General features: G+C 48.0%; 1 protein-coding gene across 1 annotated transcript; it reads left to right on the top strand.

The window, feature by feature from the left end:
- Positions 1 to 8,329: 8,329 nt before the first annotated feature.
- On the top strand, positions 8,330 to 13,636 carry LOC144161496 (uncharacterized). The gene is made up of 2 exons (XM_077692162.1): positions 8,330 to 9,158; positions 13,461 to 13,636. Exons 1-2 carry the CDS (start codon positions 8,330 to 8,332, stop codon positions 13,634 to 13,636), a joined length of 1,005 nt encoding a protein of 334 aa, XP_077548288.1.
- The last annotated feature ends 4,962 nt before the right edge of the window (positions 13,637 to 18,598 follow it).

The following is an 18,598-nucleotide window of genomic DNA, read 5'->3' as shown; positions in this document are numbered from 1 at the left end:
TGGCCCGTGAAGCGACATCTTGTACTCGTTTTCTGAAAGTGTCTCCAGACGAAAGACGAATTTTAAAAACCGTATTTAAAGAACACTTAAGATCTCTTTGATAACTACTACACCAACTTGTATTACCAAAGGAATGAAGAGGACACAGGAATCCTTACTGTTGCGCATCCGGACCCACTCAGCGCGGACACCGACATGGCCTCATAAGCTTTACCTTATTTCCTCACTTCTATGCGTAACGTGATGTGTAACACGTGACATCGGACATTTTCTTATGGAATGCCGAGAACATGCGACGGAGAGGTCAGCTCTGTTTAAAAAGCTTCACATGATAGCCGCTCCGCATGCCTCTTTGGATGATATAATTTTAAATGCAGAGCATTTCTTAGCCTCACCTCTTCCTGCGTCGGACGGCGTCCACAGCTCCGCGTCCGCAGCAGGTGCGCCTCTCCTCCTTCCCTTCTCTCTCTCAACAGCAGCTGGCGCGCGCATGCGTCGTAGTCAGTCCGTTCGCTCCGTCGCGGTCTCGGCGTAACAGGTGCGTGATAGCAGCGCGGTGGGGCGTGGAAGGGCGCGCGCTGCTTGCGCATGCGCGCTCTCCCCCCGTACTGCTCTCCCTCTACTGCGCGCGCTGCAAATATAAAGCGGCTAGCGGTCGCTCGTGCTTCAGTCACTGCGTTGCTCCTTCCTTCCTTGGTTGACGCTCGCTCCACCCTAACGCGACTTTACTCTCCTCTCTCTACCCCAAACCAACACCAACGCAACTACGACCCAACTACCCACCCTAACGTGACTTTACGCGGCGTTAACGACCCCCAATGCTCTGCCTTTACTCGTGTTCCCCTCGCGGGGAGGCGCGGGAATTTTTTTTTCCTATAGCCCATTGGTTACCAGGACAGACATTTTGCGCCTGATCATGGGTTTTTTTAGGGACACACGCCTCAGTGACTCCTGGTGATTTTGCGTGCCTAGCAGCAAGAAGGTGTTCATGGGTGGAGCAATTGCCGCGTTACCACGCAAGGCTTGGTCCTTCCGTAAAAAAACATCATCACCACCACCACCTTAAATAAGGAAATCATTTTGAGGATGAATGCACCCATCATAACAGGCACTATTCTTGAGAATTTCATCATTTTGAAATCGCATACTTTTAGTAGACATGTGTTAATATTTCCCGCCGCTGCTAACCCAGTGGCTGGCCTAGAGGGTGTATTAGTGGTTAGGGTGCCGGTTTTACGGCGTAAAGGTCGTGAGCTCGGCTCTCGGTACCTCCCTAACCACATCTTTTTCTTGAGGCTTCGGGGTTTGTGATGAGACGAACGGAGTTGTGTCAACCTAAAAGGTTTCCTGTTAGAAGAACCTGTCACGATCACCGCCTTAACACGCCCCTAGCTGTTTACCCGTAAGAATAAAATTTAAAGAAGCAAGGAACTGAGTAATTGAGATGATTTGGCTCGCTGGTCGGGTCGAGTTCTTGAATTCCTGCAGGGACCGCAAAAAGACGTGGCCACTAATAAATGATCTTAGAGGTGGACACGTATATAAAAAAACGCCCTAATTCATTTCGCTCTAATTTCGCTGAGGGATACCGAGCGACGCAAATCAATGTAATAGTAATTGTCTTGTTTTCTGCAAAATCAACTCCTACTCCGCGCACACGGAATATGCCGAAAAACATCGTGAATTGCACATGTTTCCATTTTTTTCAAATTCCGTCTAATAATTATTTTTAGAGCTTAAGATTGTGAAAATTCACGGGAATTGAACGAATTTCAATGAATTACCTTGGCAGGAACTACGGAATCATTAATGTTTCATTATGTATTTTAAATGCTATCATATACAGTGGGAAAATCCCTCTAAGTTTGAAAACCGCGTTAGTTAATACAATTGTTAAGGGACGGGCGCACAAAAAACAGGGAACTATAGGTCTATCTCTATATTGCCATGTATCAGCGAAATATTTGACAAACATTTGGTAAATACGATGGCTACCTTCTTAGATGCAGATTATGTACTCTGCACGTCAATGGGCATTTATTCATGACAGTGGCACAAAATTACTACACGACGATTTTTCGGATTTCTGAATTAGTCTTTTGAGAGAGAGAGAGAGAAAGAGACAGTTAGAGACGGAGAGACTAATCTTTATTGAGAAAAACCATGCGTTTTGTGGTGTATTACTAGATGTTAAGAAAGCTTTTTACAGCTTTTGTCATACTGTTTTGCTCAATAAAATTTTTAGCTTAGTGTTTCGTGTTACATTTTTATCTTTTCTTCAGAACTATTTAAGTGACACACGGCAGAGTGCCTCTCCGGGAAAATTTCGAAGTGATTTGACAACTCTACTGTGCGAGATTCCCCAGGGATAAATATTCAACCCTTTGTTATTTATCTTATATCTAAACGACTTATGTTATCACGTATGCGGTTAATTACATCAACACGCAGGTGGCACTACGATTGTGTTTGGGACGCCTACTTACGTAGAAGCGGTATCTATATTGCAAAATGCTGTAGTGGAAATGATGGATTGGTTGTCGGCAAACCTTGTTTTTGTCACACCTGCTAACACTCGCCTTATTTGCTACCATAACTCACTTCGCAAAGTTTTTCTCGATCACCTTTGTTTCTGCACGGCTCTCATTGCTCTCCTTGTACTTGCTCTGCTCTGTCATATACGCCTTCTATTAATTATCTTGGTATGTTTTTTTATAGTTACTTATACTGAACGCGCTACGTACGTTTGTCAAAACTTCGGTCTGTTTCCTGTGTTCTTTACAACATTACCTGCTTTGTGGCCTTGTCTGTTCGTAAAATATCTAGTACGTGATTTGCTTTATAGCCTATTTCGACACGGGATCACAGTGTATATATTTGGTGCTACGCGCTAGGTAAATAAGGTCGATTCAGTTCTATGTTCTATGAACATAAGTTACGCTGTAAATATTAAGCATAAGGTTGGTGTGTTGAAACCTTTAACGTATGGTGAACTTTGATTTTGTTGCGAAAAACAATCATTCAAAACATTCATGGAATAAAAATTTTAAACTGTTGTATACACGTACGCGTAATATCTGACCAAAAGATCCTTACTTGATTCCCTGTGGCACTGCAAGGTATGGACGTAACACAAGACTGTATTACCTTCCGGCGGCATTCCACCAATTCCATGGTGATATTTCTAGCATGAATTCAAAAATAACAAACTCAAGTTTTTATGAAATGTATAATAAATATACTGCCAGCTTCTCCCAGTGTGTATATTTGACATGAAACTTTATGTACACTACCACTGCCCGAAATTGTGGTTTTCTTATTTGCTTTTCTTTCGCAATGTATTTTGTTAGTGTCGTCGGTTTCTGTAAATCTTAGGCTCTGCCACTAAAGCTATACGTTGCTTAGGCAGGCCAGTTTTCAGTTCTCATCATTTTCATCCTAATTAGCATTTTATTCTGCAACTATATCTATTTTGAAATTCCTGTCCTAACCTCCTGGCAATGATTTATCAGTTCTGTGCTTATTATCAAAAGTTAAGAATCCGAAATCTTACCTTGGTTACAGTCCTTTATGCACAATCCGAGTTGTGGATACAAGTTCGGATTGAGTCCACATGTGTCATCCCTCACTTTCATGCAAAACATGAACTTGATACTGAAGTAGAACCGGCGGAGCATTGCTGGACAGAAATTATCGGTGAAATTCAGTGCGTAGCTACACCTGGGATCTTTCTTGGGGGCCTGATTGCCTTAAAAACAAAGAAAACAGCAAAGGAAATACGGCGAATCAACCACTACAAGAAGTAATACAGAAAGAATGGGTGAGTGAGTGGGTGAGTGAGTAAGGAAGAGATAAAGGTAGCATATGAATGTTATGTGTGGCATTATTTGAGTGAAAGTAATGTTTTCATACAACTTGCGGCATCAAAAGGTCAATGAAATCGGACGGTAATTATTTGTGCCTGGGGGGGTCACCTGATGTAAATAGAATAGTTTAACGATCTTCAATTCGACAGTATCGCATCCCATTTCTAATGATTTCTGAAATAATATTGATAAAAAAACGTAAATATTTTTGAAGTCATTTTTAATAATTTCCAGTTAATACCACCAGACCCTGGGCTGGAATTTAGTAAAAGTCTCTCAATGGCCTCTCCCACGCCTTGAACAATTAACCCTTTGATGCCCAAAACTTTAAATTTTGTTTTACATTGTGGAAACATTTAATTATCTAAAAGAACTTCGCACATCACAAAAATCAAGTCAGAAAAAAATTTGGTTCATTAGGAAGGACACAGTGACCCACTGGGCACTGCAAAACACTGGGCTCTGTCTGTGCATATATCAATTGAACAAGAAAGCTACCTTAATCAGCATGATTGATGGTTCATGTGATGACAATAAAGTTTCTATTCATATCTTTTGTATTAAACGGAACTGCACAATTTTGCTGTCGTGTCACTAACCCATTGAGCCCCTGGGCTCGATGTGAGCCGACAGGCCTAAACAAGGCTTTGTTAGCACAGAGAAGTACATGTTGCCCTCACGTTTTTCATTTTTCAAGATCCGACTGGGTACTTTCATCTGTCAACAGATGGTTGAAGTGTCGAAAAAAAAACAGAAAGTAGGAGAGAAAACTTTTTTTTTTTTGAGTTGCTGCGCCTGAGCAACATTGGGCATAAAAGTGTTAAACTAATATCACCTCTTTAGAAAAGAATGTAGATGTCATTAACCTCAAGAATATCTATTTTGAGGCCCTTCATTTGCATAAAGGTTTCTGAAATGACCACAAATATACGGGTGGTATTTTAGGGCAAGACAGTATACCCACTGTCAATTGTTATCAATTGTACTTCCTGGCGACCCTTGCGATTGACCAGCTGCTAAACTTTTGTTGAGTTAGTTTTCAATGATATAGGCCGTGTGTCGTTAACGTTGTACAGTCGAGCTCTCTTATAACGAACTCGATCGTCAACCTGAATTTGCTCGTTTTATCCTAAGTTCGGTATAAGTGTAATAAGGGGTTTTTACGCGTAAAAACGCGGCACACATACGCCGGGCGCACTGACGTGGACGCGGACATCGCCTGGATGGCGTGCGCAGTTCACTGCAGCCATAAAGGGAACTTTGCTGCTCGCCCGCGAGAATGGAATCCTAGCCTAAAAAAATAGGTTAGACGAGCGACGAAAAAGCTCATAGTGTACGCATAAATATGGTATGAATTGCAATGAGCCAGTTGCGTTTCCTGCTCGACGGGTCGGCATTTATATTGGAGGTGAGGATCTACTCTCTGTTTTTTAAATTTGGGGAGATTTTTGTCTTGGACAGATTGTACTTCTTTTAACCGGGTTGCAGTTTTTTTATTTCCGGTATAATATTGTTCCCATTGTCCCAAAAGAACAAGCGACGACACCTCAGTGGCACTCGAAGCGTTTCAGCTGTAAGGCATGCGTTGGAGATTGCATCATATTTTTCTTTTTTTTGGCTTTTTTCTCGACCCAACTAGAGAGGAAAGCACGAGCGAGCCTCAACAGGGACTGCCCAAATACATGCGTAGCTAATTTTGTGGCCTTACAAAGTCCGTTACACTGATTTGTCCGCCTGCAGACAGGCTGGACCGGAGGAACGCTCGTGCAAGCTCGCCGTCGTCTTGTTATTTCCTCCCCTCTTTCGCTTGTACGTCTGCTTGGAATATGAGCCTCGAGCAATAAAGCCCTTGCTATCCCACTCTTCAGGCCCCTGGAAACTAATAAAATGTGGAATTGGAAACTGTGCCTGAAACACACACTAACCACGTCTTGCCTTCAGAAGTACGAGCATAGTCTCCGGTCCTAAGTAGACCGCTTAAACACGGCCGGGTGTCCACCGAAACTTGTTACTTCTGTGGCGAACCAGCTCCTGAGTGATGTGAGGCGCACGTTGAGAAAGAACATCATCATAATAATCATCAACATCATCATCACCGCCACTACCACCACCACCACCAGTCTATCTACGCGCACTGCAGGGCAAATGTTTTTTCCATTATTCTCCCATTAGTGAGAAATGAACGTCCTGATGTTAACATGAAGAAGAAAGTCACATGAAAAATCGCTGTTGTTCCATTCGTACAACACTTATCCCACAGACGTGAGCAGATCGGTGCGCGCGGCAATGTAAAACTGGGTTTTTCAGCTCCCGAAAAGCTTCCAAAGCTTTGTGAAGCAACTTGCCCCGTGAAAACACGGCTAGGTCAACTGGTATACCCCCAGGTATCCGAGAATTGCGTCACTAGCGCCAATTTGTCCCTTGATCTAGGTAGGCCGAACTGTCAAAACAAAAAATAACAAAAATCACTGATGCTGCTATGGCAACACGTTTGTTGATGCGCGAGGAGCAAATGCCATGCCGAGTATAGGTGGTATTCGTTGAAAAGTTTAGCTTTGAATTTCTTCGCCTGGCAACACCGGGAATGGCCACAGACATGGCCGCTGTGCCACGGACATGGCGTGGCTTGGGTCGCTGCACCCGCACGCCGAATAAAAAAAAACACCCGCGTGCGTCGTCTCAACCCGATTCTCAATGGTGGTGTCAACAGATATGTTATTAATCGCACTCACATTGGACTCGAGACAATACTTTGCGATCTGTGAGGTAGAGTTTGTTAACGTGAAACACAGCCATGTGCTTAACACGGATAAGTATAACACGGATAAGTACCGCCATCCCGCGGAGCCCGACGTAGTGAGTGGCGGTGCACTCACACGGTTGCCTGCATGCGCACCTCACCAGTGAATACAAGCAATAGCCTCCAATGGGTTCAACTAGCGGGACTGTCTTTGTGTGCCACGAGCGGTAGCAAACACCGCTTGCATTGTTCTTTTTGGATTTTGTTTCTGCTGCACATCTTGTTATTTGTCTTCGACAGCTTTCAGTTGCTCGTTGGCGTGGACTCTCAGCACGAGCACAATACATTTGTTTGAAAACCTTTCTTAGTTCAATAAGCGCGAGCAAGCACGCCCTGAAGCGTGGCAATTTTGGTTGGGAAAAAAAAGGAGTAGGCGGGAAATGTGGTTTATTCACTGATTTTATCAGCAACGCATCGCAAGCGAATTTCAATACATGCCGCAATAGCATAGAGCTGTGTATCTCGTATAGTAAATACAAACGTCCGCGTTCTGTGTCGGTTACGCAAACATAACAGATATCTTGCAATTCATCGTATACAGAAAATTGCTGCAGAGGTCGCCACGTTCATTTGCTGTACACAATACAATTCTACAGTAACGACGTTTCATATAAACACGCGTTCTTCAATAATAAAATGATAATGAAGTGAGATAACCACCACATTTCGCCACCATTAACAACCGTTCCATATTTTTATTCTTGTAAACTTGTTAACTCAAAAAACATTTTGTAGCTAGCGAACTTTCCGCGTAATTCAGCCATACTTCACACCTAGAAAATCGAATACCACCATCAGGATCAATAAAAAACACGTAAAAGTGAAAAAAATGTTGAGAGTCCAAACAAGGTACAAAAAATGTTCTAGCACAGGCTAAAAAGCGAAGCACAGCTGGGCCAACGTGCAGGTAACTCTAACTTTGCGTAACACGGAATGCAAGCGTTCAGCTGCCACGTAAATAATTTTGCGAGCTTCTTCCGTGTTAACAAACATTCAAAGGTGGTAATGTCACTATAAGAAACTGATCGTCGGAATGATCTAAAGCCGAATTAGTTTGTTAAAGAAGTATTTAGGCACATTCGGTGAACACAATTTCGAAGAATTGCTCTGGTGGAAAGAAAATGAAGAGCCACCGCTCACCAAACCGATACCGAAGCAAAATTTTCGTCTTCGTGTCCGGTGGCATTAATCGTCGCATGAGAAACTTGTGGGAACGGCGCGCAGAAGAGGAGAAAGACGCTGTTCGGGGCACGCGCAGCGTGTGCGCGCTGGAGCGTGACGAGGGACTGAGGCAGTGCGTGCCTGGGCTTGGAGAAGATCAGACGTCTCCGGACGGGTTCGGGTCAGAGCTGACTAAAGGTGTGGTTTCTGGGGACTCGGTGTCTTTCTTGGGAGCCGCGGCCGGGCGCTAAGACCCCGGTACCACATTTGGCGCCCAACGTGGGGCCGGCCGTTGGTTCTCGGGAAAGACATTGTGGTCTTCTTCCTCTTTGTTCTAGAGCGTTCGCTGTTCGCGTCGCTGGTGTCTGGGGTATTCCCCGGTAATTCTCTGGAGTTTTTTGTGTCGCTTTTCTCGCAAACAGTGGCATTTCCCTTGTGATAGCGTGGCGGCGGTAATCGCTGTGTGCCTTTTTTTTCGTTTCGTGGTGCACCGGATTCCATCATGGAGCGTAGGCCTCGCCGGGGTGCAGCCACGCCTTCTGCTCGATGGAGCCTCTCGGCCAACCCTCACGGTGCTGGCTTTGGATCGGATGCCTCGGAGGCCGTCGCTACCCTGGGCCCGATCGCACGCCTCTGCGAGAATCTTGTTAATCGCTTGGAGAATTTGCAGGTGGGGCCCGCTGGTTCCGGGCATGCGCCCCCCACGAGCCTCGAGGCGCTGCAGCGCGTGCCGGCATTCCACCCGAGCCTCGCAGTGCCACGGTTCACGGGCTATGACGACTTCAAATCCGTGGCGGACTTCCTGAGCGATCTCAATGTTTACAAGACAGCGTCGGGTGCTTCGGACGAGTTCGTGTTGACCCGTGTCCTGCCGGTTGCCCTGGAGGCATCGGCTGGTCGTTGGTGGCGCCTCCAGACCCCGTTCGCGTCCTGGGCCGACTTCGAGGAACGCTTCCGCGAGGAGTTCTTGCCTCCCGACTACGACTACCGCATCCGCCGTGAGCTGGAGGCACGTACGCAGCACCCGCGCGAGGGCTTGCTCGAATACATTCGAGCTATCCAGGAGCTCTTCAAGCGAGCTCTCCCGGGTGCGTCTGACGCAGAAATGGTAAAGCACGTCTTGCGGCGTTGCCATCCGCGCTTCCGACCTTTCCTACACGGTCGTGATTACTCCAGTTTGGAGGAGATAGCGCGATCAGCTCGAGCAATCGAGGACGCTCTGATATCAGAGCTGAGTTATGTACCCCCTCCGCCAGTAGGGGAGGCACTTGAGCCAGCTTGCGCATGGAGAGACACCTTTGAGACTTCGCCACAGCGAAGTCCACAGCCGCGTACGGCAGCGGCGGGCTTGAATTCCCCCCGCGCACGAGGTCCTTCTGCCCTTGGCGACAGGCAGTTGGAGCGCGGAAGACCACTAGATGGTGCAGCCCACGGCGGGAACTCCCCGCAGTGGTTAGAGCCAGGGTTCCTGCGTTGGGAAAACAGGCCCTCTTTACTGGCAGGCTCACCGCTCCCCGACCCGAGTCTCTCCCTTGGGGGTCGGCAACGAAATCCTCTGAACTCCAGAGGTCCTTCTCGTCCGGTCGTCGAGACGGGAGAGTCGCGGGGCTACGCGCCCAATGGAAATCAAGCTGGCGGCTGTTACCGATGTGGACAGCCTGGACACTTCCGTCGGGAGTGTCCTGAGGTGATGGCTCGTCGCCAAAATATCAACAGCCATCAGGGAAACGAGTACGGCCCGCGATGCTAATGGCCACCAAAGCATCGCTATGGGCTCCGGATATGACGAACGGCGAGAACTTGTGTTTTTTACCCTCTGCTTGTCGTTTTGAAGCGCCGGCACAGCCCATAGCACCGCATGTTTCTGTTTACGTCGTTGGAGCGGACATTGACGCCTTGATTGACACTGGTGGCAGTTTGTCGCTAATTGGCGATACAGTGTTTGAACTTTGCCGAGCACGTGGTGTCAAGTTGCGCAAATGCAGCACCCGTTTGCAAGTGGCCAATGGTGCTGTTGTTCAAGCACGTGGTGCTGTGCGCTTGCGCATTTCTTACGCAAGCAGAAGGTGTCGGCAGCGCTTTACGTACTGCCCGGGTTTGGCGGTGCCCATGATTTTGGGCAGGGATTTCATTATTCGCAAGGGCCTCCTGCTTGACTTGGCGGGTGGTGGTTACAGATTGGGCAATGACGCAGAACTGATACCTTTTGTGGCGTGCCAAGGTCAGCCGCAGTCGCAACGAAATCGGTGTTGCCTGAGCGAATCAGGCAGTTGCTTGAGGAGTGTCCTTGCAGTGACTATGAGAGGGAGCAGCTCGCCTATGTGCTGGAGCCGTTTGCCGAAATGTTCACGGAGGCTCCTGGGCGGACAACTGTCCTTCAACATCGCATTGACGCGGCAGACGCCCCTCCTTGGAGCTGCAATCCACGGCCGCTCAGCATGCAGAAGAAGGCGAAACTGGATGTCGCCCTTGACGAGATGCTGAACACGGGGGTTGTGCGGCCGTCGCAGAGCGCCCATGCATCTCCAGTCGTGTTGGCGCCAAAAAAATATGGCAGTGTGCGTCTCTGCGTGGACTACCGTCGTCTCGACGACGTAACTGTAAAAGACGCGTATCCTTTTCCTGCCGTAGAATCTATCATTTCCTCGCTTGGTGGTGCCCGCGTGTTTACCACTCTAGATTGCTCACGCGGCTTTTTGCAAATTGAAATGCACCCTGGTGATATTCCTAAAACCGCCTTCACATGCTACAGGGGTCTTTTCGAGTTTGTGCGCATGCCGTTTGGGCTGAAGAACTCCCCGAGCTCGTTTCAAAGATTAATGGACATCGTCCTTGACGATGTACGTTATAAGTACGCGATGGCCTATATGGATGACGTCGTCGTCTTTTCGCGCACCTTTGAGGAGCATCTTGTGCATCTCAGAGATGTGCTTGACCGTATGAAACGCGCCGGTCTCACCATCAATCCTAAATAGGTCCAACTCGCGACAAGCAAAGTTGAATTGCTCGGCGTTGTCGTGGACAAGGGAGAGCTTCGTCCTAACGATGCCAAACTGAAAGCAATTACAGAGTATCCATGCCCGCGTGACGTTAAGAGCTTGCAGCGCTTCTTGGGCATGATAGCCTTTTACCGCAGCTTCATCCCTCATTGTGCGGAGCTATCACGTCCGCTGAACCAGCTACTACGGAAAGGCGTGAAATGGCAATGGGCAGAGGCTGAGCAGCAAGCTTTTGAAGCACTGTCTCGCGCAATCGCGACAACAGCGGCGTTAAGGATACCGGACCTTAACAAATAATTTGTGTTGCAGACCGATGCTAGCGACTATGGACTGGGCGCAGTGCTGATGCAGGAGTTTGAGGGCGTTCTCCGTCCGGTCGCATTTGCTAGCCATACGCTCACTCCGGCTGAGCGCAATCACACGGTCACAGAACGTGAGTGTTTGCAAATTGTGTTTGCACTAAAGAAATTTGACATGTATCTTGACGGTGCCTCTTTCACCATTCAGACAGACCACATGGCATTAACGTGGTTGCAGCGTTTGCAGAACCCTGCTGGTCGTCTTGCGCGCTGGGTGCTTGCGCTAAAGCGCTACGATTTTACTATCCAGCACAGGAAGGGTTCGCAGAACCAAGTCGCTGACGCGCTATCGCGCGCGCCCCTGCCGCCATCCTCGGACGCGGAAGCGCCGGCGCTGGTGGCTGCAGTGGATGCTGACGCTGGGGTACACTGGTGAGCAGGGCAGACCTTCTCGCGGCGCAACGTGCCGACGGACTCTGCCGTAAGATCATTGAGCACGTCGGGGCACAGGGCGCAGCTCCCACCAGCAACAGCGGTGAGTTTGATACATATGTGTTGGCGGAAGACGGTCTCCTGCTACGGTATATCCCGCAGGACGATGAAGAAGCTAATTCCCCATTCCGCGCTGTTGTACCCCGTAAGCTTCGGAGGGCTTTCATCCGTTACTTTCATGATTCGGCTCTGGCTGGACACAGCTCTGGCAGCAAAACTTATGAGAAGTTATGTCGGACTGTCACGTGGCCGGGAATGAGGCAGGATGTGCTGCGGTACGCCAGGAGCTGTCACGTGTGTCAGACAGCAAAACCCCGAGTCGGTTGCCCGCCCGGATTGATGCAGTCTGTTGAGAGTAAGAGCCCCTGGCAAATCGTTGCTTGCGATATCATGGGCCCTTACCCCCGCAGCCCGCGTAGGAAGTGTTATTTGTTTGTGGTGACGGACCATTTCACGAAGTGGGTAGAGCTGTTCCCGCTACGTACCGTCAATACACCGAATGTATGGAGGTGCCTAATGGAAGTGTTTTCGCGCTTTGGGTTCCCCGCACAGCTCATAACGGATAATGCTACGTATTTTACGAGCAAATTGTTTGAGTACAACTGCCGAGCTGTAGGCGTGAAACACAAACGTACGACCACCTATCACTCTCAGACAAACATAACTGAGCGTGTGAATCGCAACCTCAAGGCGATGCTAATTGCTCATACGGAGCAACACAAGGATTGGGATGGTAAGCTGCCTGAGATTGCATTTGCCACTCGCACCACGGTGAATCGTTCAACCGGGTTTACGCCGGCTTATCTGAATTACGGTCGGGAGATGCCATTTCCTCTCGACAGGACACTTCCAGAAACGGACGCGGGTTCTGGTATGTCGCCTCATAATGTGGCCGTCCGCCAGCGCCTGCGTGACGCTATACAGGCTGCCCGGGAGCAGCTTGATATTGCTCGTCTCCAGCAGGCGGAGCAGTACAAACGGGGTCGTCGAGATGTTCAGCTTGCGGTTGGCGACATGGTTCTCCGGCGCACTCATCCGCTGAGCGACGCTTCACGCAAGTTCTCCGCGTCGCTAGCTCCTAAATGGGAGGGCCCTTTTACCGTAAGCGAGAAGCTGTCTTCCATCACGTATCTTTTACGACACAACAGGACCGGTGAACATGCAGGCCCGGTTAATATAGCCGACCTTAAACGGTACCATGCGGACTGATCATGTTTCTCTTTTCAGAGGACGCCTTCGCCTAGCGTTGCGTATGGGCGCTAGCGAAATAACAGAATTAGTTTTTTTTTCTTTTACTATACACATTTTCTTTTTTCTCCTCTGTTTATTCTTGACCTGTCTTTTCTGTAAAGCCTTGATCAGTCCTTTATGGTTATTGTGGGGTTCACTTGTTCCGTAGTACCAGCTTGGCTTCCTCTTTTTTGTCCCCTTTCAATATTTTTTGTTTGTATGTTCTTCTGCACGCTCTCGTAGATGCCCCCGCCACCACGCAATCTTCCTGGGCCCTCTCGGGGATGGGGTCATTCTGCGTACGCACAGGCCCGTTTCCATCCCTGGCTTCCCCGGGCGCCACGTCACCGCCCTCCAACACTTCGCACCGTCGCCACCTGAACGGTCGTGGAGGCAGATCGCTCGGTTGGCTGGGTGTCCCGCCTCCCCTGGGAACTCCAGCCCCGTCCTGAACGTAGCGATCCCGCGGCCGATATCCCAGAGCCTTTCCGGGGCCGTTTACTCTCGGATCGACATCCCCAGGAACCTCCATCCATCTATACGGCAGAGGAGCTCCGTCGCATTTGCCCTTACTGCCGGGTGCCGCAAATCCATGTGCCCACGCACCTGGCAGGTGCTCTGCACCGTGACTGCATGGCTGCCGCCATTGCTGCAGCGTCGGCCTCCGCAGGACCCCGAACTGAAGACTCAGTCGCTGCTGCCTTTGCCCTGCTGCTTCACCACCGCCCGGACCTCCTCCGCGACCCTCTCCCGGCCGACCACGTCATCGACATGCCCGACGAGTCTTGACTTTGTTTTTGGAGGGGGGGAGAGTGTGGGAACGGCGCGCAGAAGAGGAGAAAGACGCTGTTCGGGGCACGCGCAGCGTGTGCGCGCTGGAGCGTGACGAGGGACTGAGGCAGTGCGTGCCTGGGCTTGGAGAAGATCAGACGTCTCCGGACGGGTTCGGGTCAGAGCTGACTAAAGGTGTGGTTTCTGGGGACTCGGTGTCTTTCTTGGGAGCCGCGGCCGGGCGCTAAGACCCCGGTACCACAAACTGTCGACCAGTAGCTTCCCATGCATACAACATTACTGAAAAATGCTTTGTACCAAACGAAAAGAAATTCACTGTAAGCAACAGCAGAAGATTTTTCGGTTCTCCCTGCAGCTTTTTTGTTAAAGATAGCGTTTGCTTCCTCATAAGTTTGACTGAATAAAAAGTGTGCTGACCAGCCGTCCGCTAGGAAGAGGAAAAAGTTCGCTCTGCTATTCCTCCCCGAGTTATCTCTCGCACCGCACAACAGCGATGCAGGCGTTGTTCCTTTTCTCGGTTTCTCTGACATTCTGGGCCCGTTCGCACTTACAGACACCAATATTTTCACCTTCAAGGCATACTACAAAACTTCTACACGTGCACACAGTGAACGCAGCAGGAGCAGACGGACAGGATGGCAGCAGAAGAGATAAGAGCGAAGAGATAAGAGCGCCACCTGTCGGCGCAATGAATGAATGGAGTAAACGAATAAATTGGGTGTTAAAAAAAGGAAATAGCCAAGAACAAATTTCATTTCTGCACATAACAGCATCACTTCACTTTATTTCTGCGCATGTCGGAAAGATCGGAAAGGCACGTATGCAAACGTTGCTGAGTTTTCGCTTGGCTATAAGCGTCATAGCGGCCCTTTATTTCCGATACCGGAACTAGCCGAAGTGTCCGGCCCGTGGTGCAAACGCAAAAGAAGAGTGGCAGCATCAACCACAAGAACAAGTTCATCGTGTGCGCCGAAAATGTGGTGTACGTTATCCCTCTACCACGAGGTTATAAATACGTAGGACAAACATCCCGTTGCTTGAACGTGTGCTTGCGCGAGCACCTACGACCCTAGGACACGGAAATACTGCGATTACTAGGCAGCTTAGCGAACATTGCTGGAGGAGCAAATGCACGCTCCGCTTTGAAAAGACTGATCATAGCAAAGCACAAAACCAGCTCGCAAGTAACTGAGGGGGCTGAAATGATTCGCCTGGAGGACGCTTGCATAAGCATGCCGTCGTTCAGTTTATGGGCAAAAGAAATTTCTTATCTCGCCTCTAAGAAATATCAAATCGACCGCACCCTGCTTTCTGTTTTTTTTTGGGGTGCGGGGGTGGCGGAGGGCACTGAGGGTTTTCTGCACTCTTGGCTATTGTTTTTTTTTGTTTCTGTTTTTTGTCTTTTGTGTTTCGTTTGGTGTACCACGTGACGCACAGTCGTCGGTTGCTGCCCATTGCTATCTGAACGTATGAGTATTACCTGCGATCACACAAGAAATAATTATATGCGCCGTCTGTTTTCTTGATGATGTGCGCACGTTTTGTGTATAAATATGGGCGTTTTAAGAATAAATGTCAGTTGGAAGTTCGCGCTTATCATAGTTGTCTCCCTTCGTCCTTCGTGTAATTTTTTTGTGCTTTACCCGTGAGTAAGGGGGAGCTGCTTTCCTTTTTTTGCAAGTGTTAGTCATTGTACATCACCTTAGAGGGGCGTAAGCTATGACGTCTTTTTCTCGTTGCGACCAAGTGCTGCCAAAATTACGGCGAACGCTCGATTATTTCTTGTTGCGAGCAAGTGTTGCCGCGATTAAAGCTAACGCCTTAGTTTTCTTGGCCAATCTTGGCCAATTTCTCTAAGTGGGTATGCTGGGCTTGTAAAATGTGCGCCGAGGATGCTGGGAGATCACCGTGAGACACGCACCAAAGAAGGCTCGGCAATTTCTTGGTGTTACTAACTCGCCGGGCGGCCGCCGGAAGGCCCGGCAATTTTAGGTATTTTTAAATTCTTACACGACTAATTACGAATCTAAACAGCTTCGCTGTTAAAAAACTGTCGAAGACCTTACAAGGAATGTTCAACATCAACAGCAGCGACTAACTGATTTCGAAGTCCGAGCAAGACGGAATAATGTTATTGTATTTGGTGCCCCCGAGAGTGAAAACGTAAAAGGGGAAGAAAATGAGCAGCAAGGGGTAAACAGTAGCTTTTTTCAGACGAACTTGGCGTCACAGTTTCATCAGCTGAAATAATTCATGAGCGTTTTCGAAATAAGCAATCAAGCGATAAGCCTGCTATCCTAAAGTTGTACGATTGCAATGAATAGGTGGCGATCTTTGAAAACTGCACTAAACTCAGGTGAACAGAAATCACTGTTTCGGAGGACTACCACCTAGAAACATTGCAAAGAGTACGCAGCTTTCGAAATTAGCCGGCCTGATACACGCCATGGCGCAAAAGTGAACGTTGTATACGATAAGCTTTTTGCAATACCACTGCTTATACGTGAGACTCGGTGCAGAATATGCGCCACAGACTGCACAATAAACGACCATTTGTCCATGGAAATGTTAACAGGCACAAAAAGCTGCCCGAATAAGAATACGTAATATTCAGGCCCGGAGCGGTTTGAGTAAAGAATAACAACTCGAATATTTGTCATTGTTTCACGATGCAGAACTGGTTGCCATAACAGTGACGTCGTCGTGCAGTGAGGTTATGAGAATGAAGTATTTCCAAGGGCTTACAGTAGAATCCGTGAAGACAGAGAATTGCAGGAGGCGTCGTACACTTCTAGTAAACAAACCACCAAGATATGATACTGTCCGATCCGTAAACGGGCATGAATGTTTGTGGCAGAAGCGATTTCTTGAAACTACCTATTTGATAGTGAGCGTCATCTATAGGCCACCAAGACCGCCCATTGCATTTTTGTGTATCCTGGGTCACCATTTTAATGCTATAAGCAATTCTACAAGTAGAATAGTCTTAGCACGCGACTCTAATTTATTCGGGGTCGGTAGGAACACGAGAATTACGGGGCAGTGTAAGAACCTAGTGTTGATTCGGTGTTAGAGGTCGTGCTCAAGCACAGCTTCTTTCAAGTAACTCATGAGCCGACCAGGATATAGGGGCATAATCAATTCACGCTAGATTGGCTCTTTTTGACTGACACCCGCCGGGGTGACTCAGTCACTAAGGCGTTGTCGGGAAAAGCCTAAGGACGCGGGTTTGAGTCCCGGCTGTGGTGGCCGATTTTCTGATGGAGGGCAAAAGCGAAACCGCCTGGGTGTTCGAGATTTCGCCTTGCGTTACACATCCCTGGGTCTTAAAAATTACTCCGGAGGCCTCTATTTCGGCGCCTATCATTAAACCTCATAAACAATGTATACTCTTGACTGCCAGAATTTTTAATTATAATGTCGACATAGAGGATAGCATATTAGATCACAAAGCAGATGTCATCATCATGATCAATATCATCATCAACAGCCTACTTAACTCCACTGTAGCACGAAGGCCTCTCCCATTGACCTCAAACTGCTCCTTTCCTGCGGTGCTGCAGTCCACAGTTTAATACCAAATATCCCTCCATTGGATTAATGGCCTTGCCCTTCTTTTAGACGGCTCTCTTGGTATCCACTCTGGTACCATAATTGTCCCCCGGCTGTCGGTTCGTCCCACTACATGCCTACCCCAAGTCCGTTTCTTTTTCTATATTGAACTATGATACCTTCTACTCTACTTTGTTTCCTGATCCCGGTCACTCGTTCTTGTTCACTGAGTGTTGATACACCCATTATTCGTTCATGGCCCCTTGAGCCACCCTAAGTTTGCTTTCTAGCAGTTTATTAAAGCGCCACGTTTTAGTCCCATATGTCATAACGGGCAGTGTTCAGTTCTTATAGATTTTTGTTTTGAGTGCCAGAGGTAACTTACTCTTCATTCTTTGGGAGTGCTTGCCTGGTGCTCTCTAACCTATACCTATTCTGCCGCGGATTTCCCTTTCTTGTGGTTGGGGTCAGCACTAACCATCTGTCCGAGGTAGTTGTATTCCTTTACTTTTTCTAGTGTTTCGTTTCTTAAACCTATGAGGACGTTTCTGGCATGCTTATTACTCATTTACATTTTTACATATTTATGTTTAGCCCCATGGCCGGCTTTCTGATTGTAGTTTTTCAAGCATTGTTTGCAGGTGTTCTACTGTCTCACTCAGCAAGACTATGCCGTCCGCATACCTCAAATGATTAAAGTATTTCCCCTTTATCCTTACTCCTGTGTTTTCCCAGTCGCGTTTTTTGAATACCCCTTCCAGACATGCTCTCAATAGTTTGGTGAGATTGTATCTCCCTGTATTGCTCCCGTTGGGATCGGGAATCTATCGCTTTGCCCGTGGAGGGTTATCCTGCCCGTTTATTTCTTATATATGTCTTCTCGAAGTGTTAAGTAGGTGTCCTATAGTTCTTGTCTTTTAGTGCTTTTAGCATGGTTGCGGTGAGTACACAATAAAACGCTTTCTCATAGTATATAAATGCCATGGGAAGGGGCTAGTGTATTCTGTGGGTTTTCTATCACTTGAATGACAACACGGATGTTTTCCATGGCTGCGTACCCTTTTCTAAACCCAGTCTTCTCTCCGGGGTTGTTGAAATATAGGATGTGTCCTATGTGGCTAAGTGTAACTTTGGTAAAAAGCATGCACTCATTCGAGAGTAGGCTGATGGGTCTGTAATTGCTGCTGTCCTTGACATCTCCCTTATTGTTAATCCGAGTAATGTTGGCGTTTTTCTATGCTATGGGCACTTTTCATTCCTTAAGCATTCTGTTACGGAAGAACGCCGCAAGGCAGACCTGGGCCATGGCTGCCTTCCGCGGGGATGACAGATTTTCTGACACGGTCTACACGATGTTGGTGATACCCATCGGGAGATTCAACATCCTCCCGTGCCCGAAACGTTCGT

This window comes from Haemaphysalis longicornis, unplaced genomic scaffold (assembly GCF_048455015.1).
Source record: "Haemaphysalis longicornis isolate Haplotype H1 unplaced genomic scaffold, Haemaphysalis longicornis Haplotype H1 scaffold_118, whole genome shotgun sequence".
In the NCBI taxonomy this organism is placed as follows: domain Eukaryota; kingdom Metazoa; phylum Arthropoda; class Arachnida; order Ixodida; family Ixodidae; genus Haemaphysalis; species Haemaphysalis longicornis.
The sequence above is the reverse complement of the archived record's forward strand: the minus strand, read 5'-3'. Positions and strand labels throughout refer to the sequence as shown.

Coding starts and splice junctions, on each gene's coding strand:
- LOC144161496 (XM_077692162.1), top strand. CDS start 8,330: ATGGAGCGTAGGCCTCGCCGGGGTGCAGCCACGCCTTCTGCTCGATGG. Junction 9,159..13,460: donor ACAGCGAAGTCCACAGCCGC/GTACGGCAGCGG, acceptor CGCACCTGGCAG/GTGCTCTGCACCGTGACTGC.